Genomic DNA, 23,706 nt, shown 5'->3' on the forward strand with positions numbered 1-23,706 from the left:
GGAGGGGGGCCGGCACCTACCCAGGTGCTCCTGGCTGGGCCCCTCCCACAGCCAGAACAGTTCTCAGCCACTGCAGGAAGGTGCCCTGAGTCCTGGCAAGTGTCTGCGTGGGAGGCCCTCAGGCAGGCTTGATGCAAGGTGGCCTCTGGTGGCCAGACCAGTCTGGGGGCCACGGGTAGGGGTTGCGGTGGTGAGGATCTGGCGAGCTGGGGGATGAGTGAGCAGGAAGGAGTTGGTGGTCGTGGCTGGAGGCAGGAAGCCTTGTTGATCATCCCAGGCACTTGTGAGCTGCGTGCTGGTGAGAGCCTAGCAGCATTCCTTCTGGACGGGTGGCCTTGGACCACAATAATCAATTTTGGGGTCAGATTGTCCTGAGCTCCCAGCCCTGACCCAGGCATGAATGTTCCACCTGTAGTTTCCAACCCCACGGCCTTCCCATCCGACCCTGCGTCTCCGTAGAGGCCCTGGGCCAGTCCCCCACTTCAGCTCCCACAAGCATCAGCCAGCCTGGCCTCCACTGTCCCTCTCCCCATGTCTACTTCAGTGTATCTCTATTTCCCGAGGATGGGAAAGCCACAACGTTGTGCCTGAGGGTGACAGATTGTGCACTGGTGGATAACAAGAGAGCTTCCATTCTCCTTTCTCCCACTCCACTGTGGTTCCCTCTGCCAAGAAGCACCTACTGTGTGCCAGGCCCCATGCCGCTGCTGTACATTAACCATCAGCTCAGGGGCTCTCCACCTTATCCGAGCCCCAGCCATGGGCAAGATGGTATTTGCTTGCCTGCTGTATTCCCTTGGGCTGTGGCACAGATAAGATAGGGTGCAGCCTATTTGCAAATTCCCAGGGGATTAGCTGTCACTCCACCCCGTTATCTCCCATTCAGGAAGCCTTCATGGAATGCCAGTGAGGAAGAGTGATGTCATTGCAGAGACAACATTGAATTCATTGATATTTAAACTAAAAAAACAAACCATTTGCACCCTTCTCTGATTTAACTATAGCTATGGATTATTGGCCACAGGCCTCACGACTTTCTGGGACCGGCACACCACAGAGCCAAGACTGAGAAGCACTGTCTTCTCCCAGCAGATTCCCATGTTAGTCCGCGAGGTGGATATTACTGTATTATTTCCCTCATTTTGTTCCCAGATGAGCATACTGGGTCTCAGGACAAGAAACTCACCCAAAGCCACATAAGGATTTAGTGGACGGACAGGGGTTTTGAACCCAGGTCACCCTGGCTGGGAGCTGGCTGAGACTGTGCTGCTCTAGCCGGACTGGATTTGAGAGGTGCTCAGCCACGGGGCTCACCTCCCTCCTTGCTGGAACCACCACCCACCAGCAAGCTCTGGGAGGCCCCTCCACGTCTCCCCTTAATCCACTTCGCTCCAGGTTCAGGTCCTTCCTTCTGGAAATGGCCTCCACTGACACCTCAACGTTTTGTTTTGTTTTCTGTTTGCTTTACAGCATTTTGTTCCATCTGAGATCACAGTTTCATCCCTAATTTGGCCCCTCTCATCTCTCCTGGCACTCCATCAGGCCCTGGAGCCCAGAATGGGTCCCAATCCTGGGAATAGAAGGAAAAGCTTCTCTGAGTGGCACCCCCTTTTCCTGCCATCTCCTAGCAACTCATTCCCCGTGGCTTTCCACACTGGTGTTCCCTAACACCCTGCGCCTGCAGGATGGTTCCTGCTGCCCCGAACCATCTCCCCTTCCAGGTGTCACCGTGGCTACTTTCTCTCCTTCAGGTCTTTGTTCAAATGTCACCTTCCAGTTCAAACATACTGCCTTCCCTGGCCACCGTGTTTAAAATTGCACACTCCACTCTCAGCCTGCACCCCATCCTCCTTCCCTCCTTTCTCCTATCACTACGTGATACTCAGTGTATTTTACTTATTTATTTTCTGTCTCCACCCACAGGATGTACACTCTGTAAGGGCAGGTTTGTGTTGGTTTTGTTGATGCAGAGTAGCGCCTGGCATGTTGTAGGTGCTGGATAAATATTTGTTGAATGAACGAATGAATGAGTGAATATCACACTGCCCTCATGCTCCTGAATCGCCTGGTCTGGTGCCCAGCCAGCCCAGGGTCCCAGCGACCCAGCCTGTCATTGGATCTGAAATGAAACCAGTTTCCATTTCAGTTTCCAATGCTTCCTCATTGTTCATTTCCCAAAAGTAAAAACCTGAGAAGCCGGTTCTCCCTATAGCCTGAGGAGTGGAGGTTGGGAAGGGGATGGAGGGTGGTTTGTGTGCTCCGGGCAAATGGAAGGTGGTTGAGGATTTGGCAGAAAATAAATGGGAAGAGGGCAGGAGGAAGAGGTAGGAGCCAGCATTGGTTCATTTACTCCTTGCCTTCAGCCTTGCAGTGGAAAATCACTGTGGAGGTAAAGGGAAGGTAGGCTTGGCCCATGGTGGCTGATGGGAAGGAGAGCTGGAGAAGGAAGGCAGGGAGGAGGAAGAGGAGGGGGAGGGGGAGGGGGAGGGGGAGGGGAGGAGGGGGAGGGGAGGAGGGGGAGGAGGAAGAGGGGTTCCCAGTGTGGCTGACCTGTTGGGGAAAAGTATAGTTCTGTGCGGCCTGTTCATGTGCACTGAGTGTGCGTCCAGGTGTGTGAGAATTCACAGGGCCAGGGCTCAGGGGGTGCGGGTGGGAGGAGATGAAACTGTGACCATGTGTGGAGGCTGCCTGTGAGTATGTGTTTACCAAGGACTGGGGACTGAGGGTGCAGAGAGGTGTGTGTCGGGTGTGTGTAGGCAGAGTGTAAGCGTCTGAGCGTTTGTACATGGCTCCGTGGAGAACAATATGTCCATTCCTGCCTGTGCAGCCCAGAGAGGCCTTTGAGAGCTTGGCAAAAAGCCCAAGGACCAGTGGAACAGGGAAAGGGCTGGACAGTAGGGCCCCAGGGAGGGAGCAATAAAGGGCCTGGGATTACATTTGTTGAAGAGAAGGCTAAAAGTAAATTAGTAACGGTTTCCTTGTGAAGAAAGGAGTTTTAGTCCCAGTGGCTAGGGAGGTAGATTAAAAGACAATGCACTGAAGTTGCACCTAGAGACATTTAGGTTAAACAAGGAAAAAAGATCCTCTTGACTCTGAGGTGTTATTAGCCTCTAGATTCTCTTAAGGGTCAGGAGGAAGGTCTTCAATAATAGGACAAATCTCATCTTCTTAAGGTGGAAAATGAGCAATTCTGCTGGGAACACTCATATATACATCCATTTTTTCATTCATGTATTCATTCGTTCAACAATTATTGGGGTTCTAGCCTATGCCAGGCCTTATCGGGGATATGAAGATTATTAATACATGGTCTCTTTGCTCAAAAAGTACCTAGTCCTGTAGGGGAGGTAAAACATGGATAGGAGCCATGATAATTCAGAAAGCCAGTGATATGTGCTTTTAGAGAAATGCAAATAGGGCTCTTTGGGAGGATCACTTGCCAGCCTCCCGCAGCCCTGGATCATTTCTGGGGTGGAGGTTGGTGGTGATGCCATGGTGAGCTGAGGCTACGTGTCTCAGGGATCCTCTCCCCTGATCTGCTGGGGGGAGTGGGGCTGCTTGTTGGTGGGGGTGGGATTGCTCCTCCAGAAGAAGGAGTAGTCACTGGCTCTGTGGTCAGAGGTCAAGTTTCAGTGGGGAGGTGAAGGGGCTATTCCTCTTCTGCCTGGAGTGGGGGTGGGCAAAGAAGTCTGAGTCAGGGTGAGAACCAGGGATTGGGTGGGGACAGATCAACATCACTGGGAGAGGGTAGGTGGGGAGTGGGTCATACAATCATCTCCCCAAACACTGGGGCTGCCATACCATTTCGCCCCGCTGTGGACAGGGCCTGAACTTTGAGTTGTGTTTCCATGAGAGAAATGTAGCTCGGTGCGGGGCTGAACCATCACGGTGATGATGACGACGATGATTCACCATTTTTCTGTTAGTCACTCTGCTGAGAGCTTTACCTGTATATTGTATTTGTTCTTCCATTATTTCAAAAAATATTTATTGAGAACCTATTCAGGGCAAGGCATCTACTGGGTGTTGGAGGATACAGAAGTCAACAAAACAAGTACAGTCTGTGCCCTCCTGGGAGGAGCTAGAAGAGCAGAGGGCCAATTATAATGTGATTTGTGGCCTGCTAAGGGGAGTCTAGGTGAGAACCCAGAGGAGGGGACTTAACCCAGCCTCACGGGGAGGGGCATCAGTGAAGATTTCTGGAAGGTCTGAACGGAGGATTTAAGGATAATTAGAAGCATAAGGGAGAGGCCAGTAGTGTTGAAGAGGACAGCAGTCTCTGGGTCTCCGCCGATCTGCAGCATGGGTGTGGGCTGGAGGTGGGAATGTGCAGGGCTGGACAGTAGAATGGGTGTGTTTAGAGGCTGGAGGGGTGGGTGCTGAGAAATGCACATCATCAGAGGGCCTTCAATGTCAATGAATAATTTTGGACCTTTCATTAAGTGCAGGGGAAGACATATTGAAGGATTTTAAGCAGGGGGATGAGGAGATGAGAGTTGGGTTTTAATTTAGCTGATTTCCTTAGGCTGCAGGGTAGAGAATGGCCTAGGGTTAGAGAAGACTGGTGAGTGAGGCAGGCCAACTCCAGGAGGTTACTGCAGCAGTCACAGCAGAAGCAAGAGCGGCCTGGGGAAGGAGGGCCAGTGGCGATGGAAAGAAGAGACTGGATTTCAATATTGTTTAGTACTCTGACTGTGCAGAGTTGAAGAAGGGGGCGAGGGATCCAGAAAGAGGGACTTCAGGATTCAGCCACTAAGCAAATGGTGTCTGTGGCTAGGATGGGAAATCCAGGAGAAGGGGCTTGACCACCACCACAGAATATTATTCTCTCCTATTTTACAGATGAGGAAACTGAGGCTAAGAGAGCAAAAGTAACTTGTAGAACCTACCTAGCAGGTGGCTGAACTGGGACTTAAAACTTGTGGCAGAAGAAGTCCAAGCTAATTGCTCACCCCATCGTGGAGCTCCCTGGCTTGGTGGCTGACCCTGGGGAAGGCTTCGGCCTGCAGCCAGCATGAACTGTGGTTTTTCTGTAGGTGGAGGCCAGGGCCACAGTGAGGAAGGGAGGGGTCTGGCTTAGGAAGAAGTGCAGGAAGTTCAGCTCTGCACCAGCCACCCCTCCAAGGCAAACGGAGATCTGGCAGCCACAGAAAGGAACTGAGAGACCCTGAGGCCCAGCCCCTGATCTTGCAACTTGGGGTTTCTGTCCTGAAGGCCCCCTGACTTTTTGGAGCCCTCTGACAGCCTACCATTTCCCTCCAGCCATAAAAACTACCACAGCCCCCAGGACGGTATCTGAGAGCTGTATTTTCAAGGCACTTCCATATCTATTAATTCCAGGGAGACTTGTCACCTCTTGGGAAGGCTTGAATATTTTTATACCCTTTGGGGAGAAGAGAGAAACTGAGACCGAGAGACTGAAAGTGATGGGCCATGGTCCCAGGGATCTTGAGAGTAGAAAGCACACCCTATGTGTCTTTAGATGGCTCATGGTTCTCAGAACATTAGTAGCAGGCCCAAGAGGAGCTCAGCCCAAGTTCATGGTTTTGAATTGGTTCTGCATGTACTAGAATCCAGGTCTCTGGACTCCTGGTCAGTCGCCGGGTGTTGAAAATACCCATGGCAAGCATCCCTGGGGATGGGCTGACTGTAGGCCCCATCCTGTATTTTCCCCCAACCCAGCTACCCTCTAAGACTTCGAGCATTGGAATCCCCTGGGGTACTGGTTAGAAATGCAGATTCTAGTTAGTCCTATTAGACCTATTAGGCCGGGAATCTGTGGTGGAGGTGATGGGGGTGGTGTCTTGAATTTGCATTTCAAACTGGCTTCCCCCATAATTCTTAGGCAGCAACACTGTCCTAGGGGGTTTGGAGAAAGAAGTTTCTCCAACAAGAAAACTGAGGTCTGAGCCAGCCCTGGCTGTGCCTTGAACGGGAGTTGTCCCCACCCCCCCACGCTGTACTGTTTGGCGACTGTGGCTGGGTTGCCGGGGGAACCAGGCTGTGTAACTTCCTGGCTTGGGTGGTTTTCCCCTCCTTGGCCTTATCTCAGCATCCGCCACCCAGTCCAGGGCCGTGCTGGTCACGTAGGAGGGGAAGCTGGTGCCAGGTGTGTGGAGACGTGTGCAGGGCACCAGGGCGACACTGGCCCAAGGACCTGGGGCGGTCAGGAGGGTGATGAGATTTTGAAGAAGAAGTAGGGGAGGCTGCAGATTTGTGGATGACTTTCTCCTTGGCCTGAGGGTTATCTGCCCAGTGGGAATGTGGCCAGGTAGGGAGGTTGAGGAAATGCGGATGTATGACCAGCATGGGGCTCTCTCTGTCACGGCTCTGGAGGTTCATCTCCTCATGCACGCCTCCTCCCGTGGGTGGGGGCACCAGTATCAGAGGGTGATGTTGCCCTTCTGGCCTGTGCCCTCTCGTCTTTCCCTCCTTCCCCCATCTAGACGCAGGGCCTCCGGCCAGACACAAGCCTCACCGGGTAGTCCCCACTTCCACTCCCACCCTAACCATCTTCCTCCCCCGGTTCCACTCCACCCCAACTCTTTCCCTCGTGCTCACAATCTCTCTCCTTGGCCCCAGATTTCTTCTTGTTCCTCAAACTCTCTTCCCCATCCCTGTCCCTTGCCTAGTCTCTCAGGTTGTAGCAGGAAGGCTCTACAGTTTTGAAGAATGGGAAAGAGAAAGAGAGTTTGGAAGAAAGCAGGAAGGCAGCAAATTCCTGGAGGAAAATAATTCATGCATTTAAGTATTTATTTATGTTTTAAGCCATACTTTGTTTTAGAGAGGCTTGAGGCAATTTTGATAGTTCAAGTATTCCAGGAAGAAGGGGGTTGTGAAACAGTCTCTCAGGCATCCTTTGCAACTTAGAGGATTTACAGTCTGATTCCTGGTCGTGTTTATACGACACTGAGGACAAAAGACATTCTTCCCACCCCCCCCCCCCCCCCCCCAGTATCTCCCTGCTCTGTGGGAAGGAACAGGGAAGAAAACCACCAGGCACTATGCAAACTGATTTTCCAGCCTGGTCTGCTCTTCCCAGTGCCTCTCTTTTGGGCTATTACCCACCGACACAGATGAGGAAACAAGGCCCAGGTGGTTAGGCGGTTCACCTAAGGTCTCTCAGCTATAAGTAACGGCGCCAGGGGTCAAAGTCTGTTGGTCTGGCTCCAAAATCAGTCACTACTTTCCTTCTTCACTGCGCTGCCCCAGGAGCACAAGTCCTGGGAGAGCACCTTCCAGGCTGCCTTAGATAGAATTGTGGGCTCTGAACAGTCTAGGAAACAATGATTTACTGAGACCTGACGGGCATCCTAGAGTTCCCATCATGGGCAGGTGTCACCCCTAAGATGGGAGTAGAAGCTGCCCAAGGAGGTGGGTCCAGAGGAAGGAGCTGGGGCCTCTATCCTGGAGAACTGCCAGGATGTGTATATACAGCAAAGGGGTTCAGAGAAAACAGGAGTGCAGTAGACCACCACTAACCCACAGATCCATGCACTTAACACAAAGTCTTCTATGGGAATGTGGAAGCCCCATCTTTTTGCCCATTGTCCATGTGGGGCCCTGCTCCCCCCATGCCACATCCAGACTCCACAACTCTGATCCCTGTTCCTAAATGCATATCAGAGAGAGAGGGAGAGAGAGAGAAAGGGAATCAGAGTCTCCTTTCTCATGCTCTTAGGAGACATGCTCTAGTGAGAGGCCAGAGTTTTCACTTTAACCAAATGGCTCCTCTGGGTCCTGTCTCCCAGGCTCCTCCCATTTAAATGTGCTTGTTCATCACAGAGTCAAAATTCCTATCCCTCCTGCCTCAGCCAATGTGGGGAGCATCTCAGGAGAACAGTAGGGTGAGGCCTGCCTGACACAGCGCCCCAAGGCCCGGTAGGGTGAGGAGGAGCTGCGGGACCCAGCCCAGCCCCTGGGCTCTGCTCCAGCTCCGAGGCACCCAGCAACTCTCCGGGATCTGGGCTCCTGGCTCCTGGCCCAGCAATCCTGGGTTTACTCTGAGACTTCTCTGGGAGTGGCGACTTGGTAGGAAGGGTCAGGCAGCCGGAGGTGGAGTTAGGGTTAGGCAGATAATCTGGACCTGCCCTCTTCCTCAGGCGGCAGCAGCCAGCCTCTTAAACCTCCCCCGTTGTTCTCATCCCTCGGCTTGCTAGGCAATGAGAATGCTGAAAATGGGGCAGAGCACAGGAGGAGAGTGAAATGAGAGCTTAAGGATTGGGCTAGAAGGAGGAAGCCCCCAAAGATGCACAGCAAGTAGAAAAGACAGGAAGACAAGGAAGGGCACAGGGGAGAAGGTGGAACAGGACGGTGAGGGGAGGAGTGGGCTGAGCCTGGCTGAGGTCGGGAGGTGAGAGCAAGGGCAATCCGCCCCACACCCATCGGACACGGCTGGGCAATTGAGCCAATTGCTGAGAAGGGAAAGGTTGCCTCCCCACTTCTCAGAGGTGGAACTGGGTTTTGTGAGGCCTGAAGCTTATACAATTTTGGAAGCTCCTTTTAAGAAAAACAAAACAAAATTAATTACAGGAGTAAACATTTAACTAGAATAATGTCGCAACAAATTATACATTAAAAAAAAAATCTGGCAGGGATTTCCCTGGTGGTCCAGTGGTTAAGACTCCGTGCTTCCACTGCAGGGGTCAAGGGTTCCATCCCTGGTTGGGAAACTAAGATCCCACGTGCCGTGCGGTGTGGCAAAAAAATTAAAAAAATAAAAATCTGACAAATACTATAAACATCATAACATCTGGAAGAGTGACATAAGATTCATATGAATTCACTGCCTGAAACAAGTCTAAAATAGTTTTCGCCCTTACCTTTTTTTTGGCAGCTTATTCTTTGTCTCTTCACATGATAAAGATTTTATAATATTACCTTATATGGAGAACAGAACAATAATTCAGTTTTTTTACTCTGGCATGATTTTGATCAACACTTTTATTATTGATAGATTAGAATGTTTCATTTCACAGCTTCTTGTTGTATCAATTTTTTGATTGTTGTCAAATTTGCGAAAAATCTCTGAAATTTCTCTCTTATATGAGTTGTAGAATTTCAGGAGATTGTCCAGTAATTAATCTTTTTTTTTTTTTTTTTAATTTAGACTGTGCCGGATCTTATTTGCGGCACACGGGATCTTCGTTGCGCCATGTGGACTCTTAGTTGCGGCTTGCACGTGGGATCTAGTTGCCTGACCAGGGATTGAAACTGGGCCCCCTGCATTGGGAGTACAGAGTCTTACCCCCTGGACCACCAGGGAAGTCCTTCAGTAATTAATCATAAGTGTTCTTTGAGTTCATGACACTCATTTACCCGATTGTCATAAGTCATTTTAGTGTACTAATGTGAGTTTTATGCAATCTCCATCAGTGTCAATCTTTTATATCAAATCAACAAGAAATTTAATATTTCCCCAATGTATTCATACAATTTTCTTCCCCTTGTTAGTTGGATTATTAAACAATCCAAGTGCTTGTTTATTCTGTTCAAAATTTGTCTATTCCTCTTATTGAATTACCTTTTTTGGTAATCTGAAAATTTTTGTGTCAATTTGCTTCTCAATTTCAAAATAATTTCTACTGATTCATGGTTCATTTTTATTATTTGTGTTTCATAAACCCATTAATATCTTTTATTGAAATATAATTTTTTTTAAACATCTTTATTGAAGTATAATTGCCTTACAATGGTGTGTTAGCTTCTGCTTTATAACAAAGTTAATCAGTTATACATATACAATATGTTCCCATATCTCTTCCCTCTTGCATCTCCCTCCCTCCCACCCTCCCCATCCCACCCCTCTAGGTGGTCACAAAGCACCGAGCTGATCTCCCTGTGCTATGCGGCTGCTTCCCACTAGCTATCTATTTTACATTTGGTAGTGTATATATGTCCATGACACTCTCTCACTCTGTCACATCTCACCCCACACCCTCCCCATATCCTCAAGTCCATTCTCTAGTAGGTCTGTGTCTTTATTCCCGTCTTGCCACTAGGTTCTTCATGGCTTTTTTTCCCCCTTAGATTCCGTATATATGTGTTAGCATACTGTATTTGTTTTTCTCTTTCTGACTTACTTCACTCTGTATGACAGACTCTAACTCCATCCGAAATATAATTGACATATAACATTGTATTAGTTTCAGGTGTACAATACAATGATTCAATATTTGTATATATTGTGAAATGATCACCACAATAATTTATCACCACACAGTGTTTTTCTTATGATGAAAACTTTTAAGATCTACTCTCTTAGCAACTTTCAAATATACAATACAGTATTACTAACTACAGTCACCATGCTGTGCATTATATCCCCAGGACTTTTAAATTAAATTTAATTTAATTTATTTTTTATTTTTTTTATATTTTGGCCGTGCTGCATGGCATATGGCATCTTAGTTCCCCATCCAGGGATTGAACCTGCACCCCCTGCAGTGGAAGCGTGGAGTCTTAACCACCAGACTGCCAGGGAAGTCCCGGGACTTATTTATTTTAAAACTAGAAATTTGTACTTTTTGACCCCCTGCCCTGCCTCTGGCAATCACCAGTATGTTCTCTGTACCCATGAGTTCTTTTTGTAGATTCCACATATAAGTGATATCACACAGTATTTGTCTTTCTCTATTTGACTTATTTTACTTACCATAATGCCCTCAAGGGCCATCCATGTTGTTGCAAATAGAAAGATTTCAGTCTTTTTCATAACTAAATAATATTCCATTGTATATATACACCACATTTCCTTTATCCATTGATGGACATTTAGATTCCTTCCATGTCTTGGTTATTGCTGCGGTGAATATGGGGTGCATATATCTTTTTGAGTAGTGTTTTTGTTTCTTTTGAATAAATACCCGGAAGTGGAATTGCTGGATCATATGGTAGTTCTATTTTTAATTTTTTTTTTTAATAAATTTATTTCATTTATTTTATTTTTGGCTGCATTGGGTCTTCGTTGCTGCGTGCGGGCTTTCTCTATTTGCTGCGAGCGGGGGCTACTCTTGGTTGAGGTGCGTGGGCTTCTCATCGTGGTGGCTTCTCTTGTTGCAGAGCACGGGCTCTAGGCGCACGGGCTTCAGTAGTTGTGGCTCGTGGGCTCCAGAGCACAGGCTCAGTAGTTGTGGCGCACGGGCTTAGCTCCGCTGCATGTGGGATCTTCCCGAACCAGGGCTCAAACCCGTGTCCCCTGCATTGGCAGGCGGATTCTTAACCACTGCACCACGAGGGAAGCCCTATTTTTAATTTTTTGAGGAACCTTCATACTGTTTTCCATAGAGACTGCACCAGTTTACACTCCCACCAACAGTGCACAGGGATTCCCCTTTCTCCACATCCTCGCCAATACTTGTTATTTCCTGTCTTTCTGATAATAGCCATTCTAACAGTTATGAGGTGATAGCTCATTGTGGTTTTGATTTGTATTTTCCTGATGATTAGTGATGTTGAGCATCTTTTCATGTACCTGTTGGCTATATGTATGTCTTCTCTGGAAAAATCTCTATTCAGATCCTCTATCCATTTTTCAATTTTTTTTTTTTTTTGGCTGTTGAGTTGTATGAGTTCTTTACACACTTTGAATATTTACCCTCATCAGATATATGATTTGCAAATATTTTCTCCCATTTGGTAGGTTGCTTTTTCCTTTTGTTGATGGTTTCCTTTGCTGTGTGGAATAAACCCGTTAATTTTTAAGTAAATTTTCTGTCCTTTAATACATACTTGTAAAGTTGACAGAAGAAGAAAATGTACTCTTTCTTTCTGGCTGCGTTGGGTCTTCATTGCTGTGTGCGGGTTTTCTCTGGTTATGGCGAGCAGGGTCTATTCTTCGTTGTGGAGCGCGGGCTTCTCATCATGGTGGCTTCTCTTGTTGTGGAGCACAGGCTCTACGTGTGCGGGCTTCAGTAGTTGTGGCTTGTGGGCTCTAGGTGCGCAGGCTTCAGTAGTTGTGGCACACGGGCTTAGTTGCTCCGCGGCATGTGGGATCTTCCCAGACCAGGGCTCGAACCCGTGTCCCCTGAATTGGCAGGTGGATTCTTAACCACTGCGCCACCAGGGAAGTCCGTATTATTTAAATTTTTAAAGACACTTTCCAAAAAGCAGTTTAGAAAGGCATATGTAAGTTGTTTCAACTTTTTGAGAATATATTATAGATCATTAAAATATCACTGTTATGTAGCAAGGTGTGGGAGGCAGAACAGTGCACCACCTCCCCTCCTGCGAATGTCCACCTCTTAATTCCCAGAACTGTGAATATTTACCTACAGGCAAAAGGGACTCTGCAGATATGGTTCGATTAGGGACCCTGAGATGGGGAGATCATCTTGGATTATCCAGGTGGACCCAACCTAATCACAAGTCTAAAACTCAGGGAATCTTTCCCAGAACGAGATGCAACTAGGGTGGAGTGCTCAGAGAGATGCAATGTTACTGTTTTTTGTTTTTTTTTTAAATTTTTAAATATATTTATTTATTTAGCTGTACCGGGTTTTAGTTGCGGCATGAGGGATCTTTGTTGCTGCGAGCGGGATCTTCGTTGCAGCATGGGAGATCTATATCCCTGATCAGGATGTAACCCAGGCCCCCTGCATTGGGAGAGCGGAGTCTTAACCACTGGACCACCAGGGAAATCCCACAATGTTACTGGCTTTAAAGATGGAGGAAGGGGGTCATGAGCCAAGGAACATGAGTGGCCTCTAGAAACTAGATAAAGGATTCAGCCTAGAGCCTTAGTAAGGAATGCAACCCTGCCGACACCTGGTTTTTACCCAGTAAGACCCTTGTTGAACTCCAGAATTGTAAGATAATAACTTTATGTTGTTTTAAACCACTAAGTTTGTGGTAAGTTGCTGCAGCAGTGGTAGAAAACTAATACACAAGGCTTAAGTAGTTTTTAAATGGAAAGACCATCTCATTATACCTAGAAAAATCCAAGTAAGCATGTGTGTTTAAAATTATCTAGGAGAAGAAGTCAAAAAGAAAACCTATCACTGTTGGAAAAACAGAAGTAGTCAATGAGTTTAGGTCCTTTGAAGGCAGCTTTTTTTCTCTGATGAGATGCATACTGTGTTTATAATTACATATGTTGCATCACTGGGTCTCTTCCAGGCCAGAGAGAACTTCAGTTTGAACAGGTCTTGATGAGAACAGAATACTCACTTACAGTTTTACATAACAGAGGCTTAGAATCTTTTCACAGAGGGACTTCTGGCTTTGTTCATTTCAAACCTTGTTTTTCCTCCACTGTGCAAATACCCTTGGTGTGAGCGTCGTAGCACATATTCCCATGGAGATTATGGCCAGTCTTTCCTGTCCTGACATCAGGTGAGGTGGCATAGTGGCTTGGTGGAAGGAGTGTTCCAGGCAGCTGTTCCTCCACCTGGACAGCTGGCAGTAACTTAACTATCTGTGTAAGTGGTGGAGAACCACACAAACCTGTTTCATTAAATCCAAAGTAACATGTATCCTTAACTCAGCTTACTTTTTTTTTCGGCCGTGCCGCGCAGCATGCAGGATCTTAGTTCCCTGACCAGGAATCAAACCTGTGCCTCGTGCAGTAGAAGCGCGGAGTCCTAACCACTGGACCACCAGGGAATTCCCTCAACTTACTTTTTCAAGGGGCTCATGCAAATGGGAGGCCTGAAGCTTAAGCGCTGATAGCTTTGAGGTAAATTCAAACAAAAGCCTGGGAAGCAATTCCCTTACCCTGCATTTGGTCATCCCCCTCCTTTCTGCCTCAACCTCACACCTTTCCTTCAGAGAGGCAGCCTGAGTTGAGAAAAGAACACTAACTTTTGAGTTTGGACAGTTATCTCTCTTGGTCTCAGTTTCTTCTTTGGTGATGCGGATAATAACTACCCCATAGAGTTGTGGCTGTGAGAACTGGGTGGAAAACATAAGGGAAGCATCCAATCCACAGGGGACTGGTTACTTCATCTTCCCTCCTCTCTGGGCTGCAACGAAGAGGCTGGGGAAGGAAGGGTGCCAGGAACAGAAAAGCCCTTCCCTCATTCTCAAGCCGGGAGGATCGTGCCAGCACCTGTAGGGTAGCTACCCTGGCTTCTCCCTCCCTCTGATCCCACCTCCAACACTTTCTGCCCGCCCCACCCCCTAACTTGTCCTTCTGAGGATCCCAAAGGAGATAAGGCTGGAAAATCCAGGGAAGGAATGTGAAGCTTGCCGGAGTTAAGCCCTTTTAAAAACAACTGGAGGTGACCTGGTCTCCCTTCCCCCACTCCCCTGGAGCTTGTAAACAGCCCTCAACCACCCTAGCTCTGCAGCCGATCCTTCAGCCCTGAGTATGTCAGAGGAGGCAGTGACTGGCTTTACAACACAAAAGTCAGGTTGGAGTAAGCCCCAGAAAGGTGGGCTGTGGAGGGAGGTTTGGGCGTGGGAAAGTAGCTCAGAACTGCAGTCACCACTTCTTTTTGGTCTAAGAGTTCAGTTTATCAGCACTGGAGGAAAAACCAAAAGGACTTGGTCTTGTGGGAAGGCTTTGTGAGGCTTGGAGCAGGCACAGCTGTGGGGTAAGTCCAATCTTGTCCCTGCAGGTTGGGAGGTATAGGTGCCAAACCAAATTGGGAAAATCATAAAACTCCTAAAAAGCTTTCCAGAACACTACATACAAACTGGGAAGCATTAAAAGGCAGGTTCCCTAAAACCAGGTCCATAGATTTCGATTTAGTAGGGTCTACATTTCATTTTTAATAAACTCTCCTAGGCGATTCGGAGCTGGAGGTCTGAGGCCCACATTTTAAGGAACTGCTCCTGAAACTACATACACATCCTCACGGCTGGAAGTTCCTTCTTTGGTCTAACCAGACTCCCTGCTGCTGTGAAACTTGTTTCGTCTGATCCTGCTTGCTTCTCTGCAGACTAAATTCTCATCAGGGTTTGGCTTGGCCCCTCACAGGCACTGGGGCAACGGTTACCATGGTAACCTAGACGGGGTGTAGGGGAAAAACCGTGACCCTGGGCCTGGCTCCTGGAGTGGCCAGCAAGTCAGACCCCCTTGGGCCCATGCTAGGACCTTGACGGTTTGGGTCCTGACCCAAGAGTTCAGCCAAAGCAAAGTGAAGAGCGGGGCGCGCCAGGGCGGGTCAGTCTTTCAGAGCCAGTTCCCGCTCGAGCGCCGGCGGGAATGGTCAGAGGGTGGGGCTCGTGTTCCTAAAGCCACAGCGCGCCGCGTCGACCAGCCAGAGCGGATCAGAGCGGAGGGGCGGGGCCGGGGCCGGGCGGGGGCGGGGCCCGGGCCGGAGAATGCGGGCTCCTGGTTACTATGGTAACGCGTCAACACCTAGCGTCGGTGGTGCAGTGGGTGGCGGAAGCGGTGGAGGCGCGGAGTTAAAAGAGTGCGGCTGAGATGGTGAGGTCCCGGGTGTGGAGGAGAACCTCGGATGGGGGCCTCATGTGTCCTCAATTGGGTTGGGGTTCTAATCTGGGAAAGTGGGCATCTGGGAGACAGACAGAAGTTGGGTCTGGGGTCAGGAAGGCCCAGGAGCGGGGATGACACCCCTGGAAGAGGCAAGGGAAGTCCTGAGGGGGGTCCAAAAGAGAAATTAGGGGTGGGGTCGATAGCGATTGGAAATGTGATCCGGTGCTGAGCAGAGGCAGTAGGGAGAAGGGCTGTCCCAACCTTCTTCCCCCTCCTATCGGTCTGGGGCCTCCATGGGCTGGGGATTGTGGGATGTGATGTGGGAAAACCATCGGTGAGGAGGCCAGATAACAGGTCATGGTACGCGTTCTGCCTCTGACCAGCAGGGTGACAATGTGTAAGTCACCTAATGTCCTGAGCCTAAGTTTTGTCTTCTGTTACTGGGGCTCTGGGTCACTCGTAGGTACTCAACAAACATTTGCAAATGAATGAATGAATGAATGAAGAGGGTACCAGATTTGAAAGTCCCTGGAGAGGGATTGGGACTGTCTAGCAGGCCTGGGGTTCACCAGGCTGGAGAGGACAAGGGTCATGAGGGTTGAAAGGGCAGCGGGCCTGGGAGGAGGTATGAAGCAGATGTCTGGGATCCCATGAGGACGGTGTGGTCCCTGAGGAATAAGTGAGAGGGGCAGAGTTTAGGTGTTGGAGCCTTGGGTTACTGGAAATAACCTTAGAATTTCTGGGTGCACACCCGGTGGCAAAGGAGTCTGTGATGTACCTGTGGACACACTTCATGCTCAGAGGTCACACTGCTTTTCTGGGGCTCAGTGGTTTAACTTCAGGGTCCCCAAGTCAGGATTTCAAGAAGAGCCTTGTTAGTTATAAAAGAAACAAATCTCCCACAAAGAGCACTTACGCATTTTACGATGCATATTTATCTCCAGCTCTCCTGGGTGATTTACAGGCCCAGTGCTGTGTGTCTGTCTCTGAGGGCCTAGCATCACACTTGGCATCTAAGGGCACACAGTAGATGTTAGTTCTCTTTTTCTCCCGTTTCAAAAATGTCATATTTCTGAGTCCAAATTAATCAGTGAGTTTCACCTGGGCTAGACTTGTGGGCTTTGGCTCATGCAAATCAGGGATTCCCCGCCCAAGGGCCACTCAGGAAGGGGTTTTGGTCTGTTGACTGGGCCCTTCTGAAGTCCCTTGGACAGGACTGGGCATATGGGCACCTTTGAGAAGCAATGGGTCAAGTTAATGATCTCTGCCCTTCTGTGAGACCAAGAGTGTGTGTGTGTGTGTGTGTGTGTGTGTGTGTGTGTGTGTGTGTGTATGGTGCTACTAGTTTTTGAGAGTGTTTGGAGGAGTGGGGAGGGGTGATAGTTGGGGGGAGGGTCACAATTAGGCAGACCTCCAGGATTCTTACAAAAACAATGAATAACATCCCCCAGAAGGAGGGACAGGGCCTCAGTACTGAGTAGGATGTCATCTTCAAGTGGTACTCCACAGATGGCCAACCTAGTCTTATTTGAGGAAAGAGGTGACCCAAATGTATCACTCAGTGGAAGGTAAGGTGCCTGGTTCATGGGCATCCCCACCTTCTTAGTAACCAAAGTCTACAGAAAGGAGGTAGAATCAGGCTAAGAGCTCAAAGCCTGAATTTGCCAGCCTGTGGTGAACCTATATGCAAAAGAGACACCAGATCCCAGGGTGGAGAGGACATCCAGGAAAGGACAAGCCTTTGTCTTTGTTCAGTTGACAGGTGTTACAGTTACATCATGGAAACTCCACACTGCCCTGTTCCAGCCCTGTTCGAGACCTGTCTTGTCGGATTTGAGCTGAACATACCGGGTCTCGGGACATCGGGCACTGCAGCTTTTTAAGGGCTGCACTCTCTGTGTTCAGAGTCAGGGCACCGGGTCCACTGCTTTGTTCTGTAGTCAAATAAAAATAGTTGCCCCCTCCCCCTGCCCCAGTCATAAAGAGAGTTACCTACTGAGTGCAGAACGTTATTCAATACAAGGAACACCTTAAGATGCTAATACTCACCTGAAATTACTGTTAAACATTCTTGTGAACTTTCTTTTAGTAACACATTCTGGGTGCATACCCTTCATATGAACATTTTTACTGCTGTACTTGCATGTTTCTTATAATCTGCTTTCTTTAACACTTAATATGGGGACTTCCCTGGTGGTCCAGTGGTTAAGAATCGGTCTTGCAATGCAGGGGATGCCGGTTCAATCCCTGGTTGGGGAACTAAGATCCCACATGCCGCGGGGCAGCTAAGCCCACGCGCCACAATTAGTGAGCCCGCGTGCCACAAGGAAAGATCCCACATGCGGCAACTAAGACCCGACGCAGCCAGTAAATAAATATTAAACAAAAAAAGAATTGAAAGCAGGGACTAGAACATATATATATATATATAAATAAACTTAATATGTTAGGGAGATCATCCTGTATCTACAATGGAGTGAAAATCATCTTCTGAATGACCAGCTAATCTTTCTGCATCAGTCTCTCCCAGAGCCCCCAGCAATGGCTGAATTCTTGTAAACCTGGGATAGAATGGTATTTGAAGAGACAGGGAGTCAGCTAGGTCACCAAAAGGAAAATATCAAGGCAGAGCTGGCATCTTTTTCTGTCCCAGTCCTCATCTTTGCCAATCATCCTTGTCTCCTCAGCGGTCTTTCCTTACCTTCAAGAGCTGCCTTGGGACTTCCTTGGTGGCGCAGTGGTTGAGAATCCGCCTGCCAATGCAGGGGACACGGGTTTGAGCCCTGGTCCGGGAAGATCCCACATGCCGCAGAGCAACTAAGCCCGTGCGCCGCAACTACTGAGCCTGTGCTCTAGAGCCCACGAGCCACAACTACTGAAGCCCGCGTACCTAGAGCCCGTGCTCCACAGCAAGAGAAGCCACTGCAATGAGAAGCCCGTGCACCGCAAGGAAGAGTAGCCCCTGCTCGCCACAACTAGAGAAAGCCCGCGTGCAGCAGCGAAGACCCAGTGCAGCCAAAAATAAAAAAAAAAAAAAAAAAAAAAAAAGCTGCCTTCCCCCAGGGAAGACTAGCCGGCTTCTCTCTAGGTATGGCTCAGCTTCTTGGGGATATTTATTTGGTCATGCAAGAAATAAAACCAGCCCTTCACCTCCTGAAAGAACCTCTTGGCTATTGCCTCTAGCCCAGAGGGATCTAACTTTCCATTTCTGCTTGGTCCTTCATTTTTTCTAGTACTTTTACACAGTGACCTCCCTAATCCTTCTTGTTGCTTTTGGCAAGACTGGTTATTCTAACCCTGGTGTAAGGCTTGTGGCTTCAAAGTCAGCATTTCCCCAATAAGGGTTTTCAGCCACCCAACCCCAGAGCTCAGGGCTTCCTTCTGTTCTGCCCAGTGGCCGCTTTTCTGTGGTCATCATCTGTTTTCCTTCCTATGTTCTGACTTCGAGGCTCAGGCAGTCGAGTATCTCTTGTGCGACTTCCTTTTGACCTGGGTATCAAGAGCATAGGAGAGAAGCGATGCAGTCCCGGCCCTGGAGGAACCTACAGTCTGGTGGACACCCAAGGCCAAGGGAAAAGCTTGCAGGAGCCCTTGAAAAGGAACAGGAAAACAAATGCAAAACAACAATAATGCTTTCCATCTGTGCTCCAAAGCCCTTTCTCATACATTATTTTCCACAGTGCAGAGCACATACGTGATATGGAAAATGTGGAGTGGTGGCATACTTGGGAAAGGCTTCCGTCTCAATCTGGTCTGCAGCCCCCAAGAGGTCGTCTTGTTTGGCTTCATTCATTCATTCTTCCCCAAATACATATCGAGCTCCTACTACGTGCCAGGCACCTTTCCCCTTAGCTGTCTACAGAATTCACACCATCTCTCATGTTCCATTGCCCTCCATCTTTTCTGGTTATTCCCAATGCTTTGCCTCAATCCCACCTATAGTGGTTTCTATTCATTTCCCTTATTCTATTTTTGGTGGAAAGGGGAGCTGTTGGTCCCCAGTTACCATATAATAACCCTTCAGAGTCTGTTCTTAGGCATCCTTGGGGCTGCTGTATTTACTTTTTAATAAAGCCGAGCTTCTCTGCTCTACTGTATGGGTGCTGACCGAGGCTGTAAAGGGAGGCGCCCTCTGTAAGCCTGTTGCTGGCTGTGCCAGGCTGGGAGGGAAAGGGTGCACACAGCAGTGCTCGTTGTATGGAACAGAGCCAGCTGGAGAATAAGTGCCCGATTTAGTGTGAAAACCTGATACAGGTGGAACAGGTGCTGCCGGGGTGGGAGGGTGTCTGTGTGGTCATGGCAGACCAGAGGGAACTTTCAAAACGCGCTGTCCAGTGTTTAGTGACCTGGAATGCATCTCCCCGTTCACCCTGTCCTCCTGACAGCTGCTCATTCCCAGGCTTGGTAGACCCAACGTGTCCAGCCCATTCGCCCGAGGTGTCCCAGCTCAGAGAACTGCGGGAGATGTGGGCTCCTCCAGAGTGAGATTTGAATCAGCTTTAGATTAAGCCTGGAGCTGTCCTGCAGTCCTCATAGAAACTGCCTCCTGGAGATAGACTTCTCCTCTTGGGTGTGAGCTGAAGCTGGACTGACCTTGGGGAAAGGAGGTTGTATCAGTCAGGGTTCTTGGTTATAAGCAACAGAGCCAGAACTCGAATTTAAGGAGATGGGAATGTATGGAGAGGATTTTGGAGCGCGCACAGACTTCACACCGATGCTGGGCAAGTAGGCTTGGAAAATGAGAACAGAGGAGGCACTGCAGCCAGAACCTAGGCCTAAATCACAATCCAGAAATGGTCTGGCAAAGACCCTCGATGCACTGTTGCACCTCCAGCACTGGCAGCTTTATTGTGGGCAGTTGCCGCTGGTGCCCTTATCGGCATTGCCCCAGACACGGGGTGTGGCTGCCTTTGTCAGAAGGGGTTTCCATGTTCTCCTTCTTTCATCACTAGTTCCCTATTTATTGTCAGGCTTGGGGCATCTGATGGCTCAGCCTAGGGGTCCTTTGCCCAGGCTTGGAAGGCAAACATCTGGTGTTTTCAGCTTCTACATTCAGGGATGATCCTTGTCTCTCTCACCTCATTAGATGGGGAACTCCCCAAATCTAGAAAGTACTGGATGGTTAAAAACTGACTAATGCACATTAAAGGGGTCCTGGGAGTGAAAGAGCATCATGGTGTATGCTGTGAACCGGTCTGCCTAACTGTAGCTGGTAGCTGTTAATACACTGAAGTTTATCAGGCACCAACCACCTGCCAGCAGTGGGCAAAGTGCTTTTCCATCCTGAGTGTCCTCAGGTCCCCAGCACAACCTTGTGAGATGGTGGGGACATGAAGGAGGTCAAATAGTAGTGTCAGTTGTGAAGGGGGTTTGGCGCTCGGGCTGAGGAGGTTGGAGGTGAAGAGGACACTACATATCTGGGCAGGAAAGCCCACGTGGCCTCACAAGACTGTGCTTGTGGGAAACTAGGACCGAGCTGACACTGAGGTCATCCTTCTGCCATCCTGTGTCCTTTCTCCTTCCTTCTCTGCCGCATGGTGTCTTGGCCTTCTTTAGCCGGGGACCCTCAGGAGTCCTCCTCCTCACTGAGCTGGTGTGCCAGCCCCTGCTCCTGTGGGGTGTCCCCTACGTTTCAGGGCTTACCCAGGTGCTTTTCCATGTGCCCATCCAACGTCTCCCCAGCACGGGCTGGCGAAGTGTCTACCTTGCCCGGGGTCCAGATGGCACTCAGTACTGATGATCGCAATTCTCTGCCTCTCCCTGCAGCCGTTAAGCACAGCCGGCGTCCTGAGCTCCTCCTCTACCACTTCCAACAGGTCAAGGAACAGGCCTTGCTATCGGACCAAAGCCCTGAACTCCGAGGTGGATGAGAGCCTCTTCGGAGCTATCAAGGTAACCCTCACCCAGCCCCTCCAGGGAGCTGCCACTTGGAGGCAGTGACCCAAACTAGCATTGCTCAGGACAATGCTAGCTCTGGGCAGGCCACCCCCCTCCCAGGTGATTCTCAGACTGAAGACAGGGAGGGGTTCTGAAGCTCGAGTGCACGAGCTCGGACGCCTGGTGGGGCCCAAGCAAACAGGGCACCTGGCTTCCTCCACCATGAAATCCTTACGTCTTCACAGCATTTAAAAATCTGTTATAACGTTGAAGGGAGTCTCAGCTGCAGAGCACTCAATATTCGCTATTTGTTCAGCGAGCGCCCCGTGATGGAAATGTTTGAGGGCCACTGGCCCAAGCTTGCAGATACAGACCAACATAATTCCCCCTCCATCCGAGAATAGCATCAGAGTGAAAAAGCACAAAATCATCCTTCTTTCCCAGTTGCTCAGCTAAAACAGTTACTTTGCTTTGGGAAACAGGCAGGTGTTTATTTGCAAATGTCATCCCGTCCAAGAGGCTGATGACTAGAGAAGGGGAACCAGAGTGTAACTTGGAGTAACCTTGGTACACATGATGTTCAGGCAGTAAGAAGGAAGAGAGGCAAGGAGAGAAGGAGGATGAGACATGGAGAGAAGGGTGGTGAGAGATTGAGAGAGGAAAGGGACACTGCCTGTATGTTATCTATGAAAGTTGTTAGAGTAAATCCTAAGAGTTCTCAGCACAAGGAAAATGTTTTTCTCTATTTCTTTAATTTTGCATCTGTGTGAGATAATGGGTATTCCCTAAACTTACTGTGATTATCACTTCATGATGGATGTAAATCAAATCATTATGCTGTACACTTATACAGTGCTGTATGTCAACTATGTCTCAAGAAAACTGGAAGAAAAAAAAGAAAAGAAAAAGAAGCAGAGAAAAGCGAAAAAGAAGAAAGATACCAGTGGTGGTGTGAATACTAGTGTGAATAGCTCTGGCTGCAGGCAGACTGGGGAGATGAGAGTTGATGTCTACCCCTGCCCCTCACTATCCTCATTGCGAACAAAAAAGGACTTTCCAGAGTGTTCCAGATGGGCATCTTTATCCATTTAGAAGATGCCCACTCTGCAACAGTTTCCTATTGACAAGGGAAAGAATCAAAGCAATGCAATTTCACTTACAGATGTGTCGTTTATTTGTTTTGAGTCCATGGGGAGTCTTCTAGTTAAAGTGAAGATAGATTTGGAAATGGCCGAGGTCTCCAGACTTAGTCCTGCTGACTTGCAAGAGTGTGCAGGCAAAGTAATGCCTATTCCTGGCCTGTTCTTTGGCCTTTTTGCTGGGTGAGAGTCCCGGAAGTCTCCCAGCCGACAGTAGGGGGCAGAAGTGGCCTGTGACCTGACTGAGTTGTGCCACTTGGAAGGAGAGATGGGCACCAGGTGGCAGCAGCACTCCAGGGACGGGTGTGCAAAGCGGGATTCTCCAGACAGGAAGGACCTCCACTGAAGCCATGCCCCTGCCTCTACACAGGACCACAGATACTGCGTTCATGACAAATGAAATTCTCTCCTGTGTTCAAAATTTCCTGAAAAGTGATTTCATTTTCTTATTATGTAACTCCTTCATGGTCAGAACGTTTTAAAAAAAACCTCATATATCTAATTTGTATTCTCCTTGCTGAATTCTAACTCACTGACTTCCTCACCCCATTAGATTTAAGGGCAGGTCTCCACCAGGGCCATTTAGCTATTTCTAACTTCCTCCATATGGCTTTTTTGGGGGATGAAAGTAAATGAATCATTAGAAAGGATTAAAAATAACAAATTTCATAGATTGGATGGGTCCGTAACAAATTGTATGCTTCAAACCCACAGTGTGGTCAGGAGAGCTAATTATTTTTTCTTTCATAAACCATGGAGGGAGGAGAAACTAGAGACCCCAAATTTTCATTCCTGATGGTTTTAGGTTAGGAATGGACGTACGCTAGCAACCCTCCCCCCGCGCCCCCATTGCTCTGGGAGTATCTGTACAAGGTATAAAGAAACCTTGCTCTCAGAAGAGTTGGTTGTTACAGAGCACATCTGGCCATGTTAAGGGCAGAGTACCCTGCTGCTCTCTCAGTGCCCTGGCTACTCTTGGTGGTCCTGCAGTCTGGGCCCCAGCCAGCCTCCCCTGCTGCTGGATGGGGTAGAAGCCCCAGGAGAGGGGAAGGCTGTACTTGAAGTTAGGGCTGACCAGCAGGAAGTGTGGTGACCAGCTTTTAAGCTGTCCTTCCTGACACCACAGCCTCTGACCCAGAGCGACAGCCCCCTCGTGCTGCTCCGAGATAAGCATGCCATTCGGAAAACTCTCACTGCCCTGGGCTTGGACCACAAGCCAGAGACCGTCCAGCTCATCACCCGGGACATGGTCCGGGAGCTCATGTGAGTACCTAGTGCACAGAGCCTTTCCGCTGAGGATCTCTGCGG

The 23,706-nt window shown here is 48.9% G+C and overlaps 1 protein-coding gene and 1 long non-coding RNA gene across 5 annotated transcripts in view; both read left to right on the forward strand.

Moving 5' to 3' along the window:
* Positions 1–2,564: 2,564 nt before the first annotated feature.
* Positions 2,565–9,490, forward strand: LOC309635998. The gene is made up of 2 exons (XR_014249155.1): positions 2,565–8,353; positions 9,110–9,490. It is a non-coding gene; the product is annotated as an uncharacterized lncRNA (long non-coding RNA).
* Positions 9,491–10,120: 630 nt separating this feature from the next.
* Positions 10,121–23,706, forward strand: part of CFAP45 (cilia and flagella associated protein 45) — a 32,795-nt gene continuing 19,209 nt past the window's right edge. For 3 of the 4 annotated variants that reach the window (XM_082405804.1, XM_082405805.1, XM_082405806.1), the window contains exons 1-4: positions 10,121–14,351; positions 14,446–14,534; positions 21,149–21,274; positions 23,525–23,661. In XM_082405804.1, the coding sequence (XP_082261930.1) occupies positions 14,309–14,351; positions 14,446–14,534; positions 21,149–21,274; positions 23,525–23,661 (395 nt within the window). In that variant the 5' untranslated portion in view covers positions 10,121–14,308. The remainder of the gene's footprint in view (positions 14,352–14,445; positions 14,535–21,148; positions 21,275–23,524; positions 23,662–23,706) is intronic. The other variant, XM_082405807.1, reaches the window with a different exon arrangement.

Source organism: Balaenoptera borealis (genome assembly GCF_965194805.1).
Source record: "Balaenoptera borealis genome assembly, chromosome: 1".
Classification (NCBI taxonomy): Eukaryota; Metazoa; Chordata; class Mammalia; order Artiodactyla; family Balaenopteridae; genus Balaenoptera; species Balaenoptera borealis.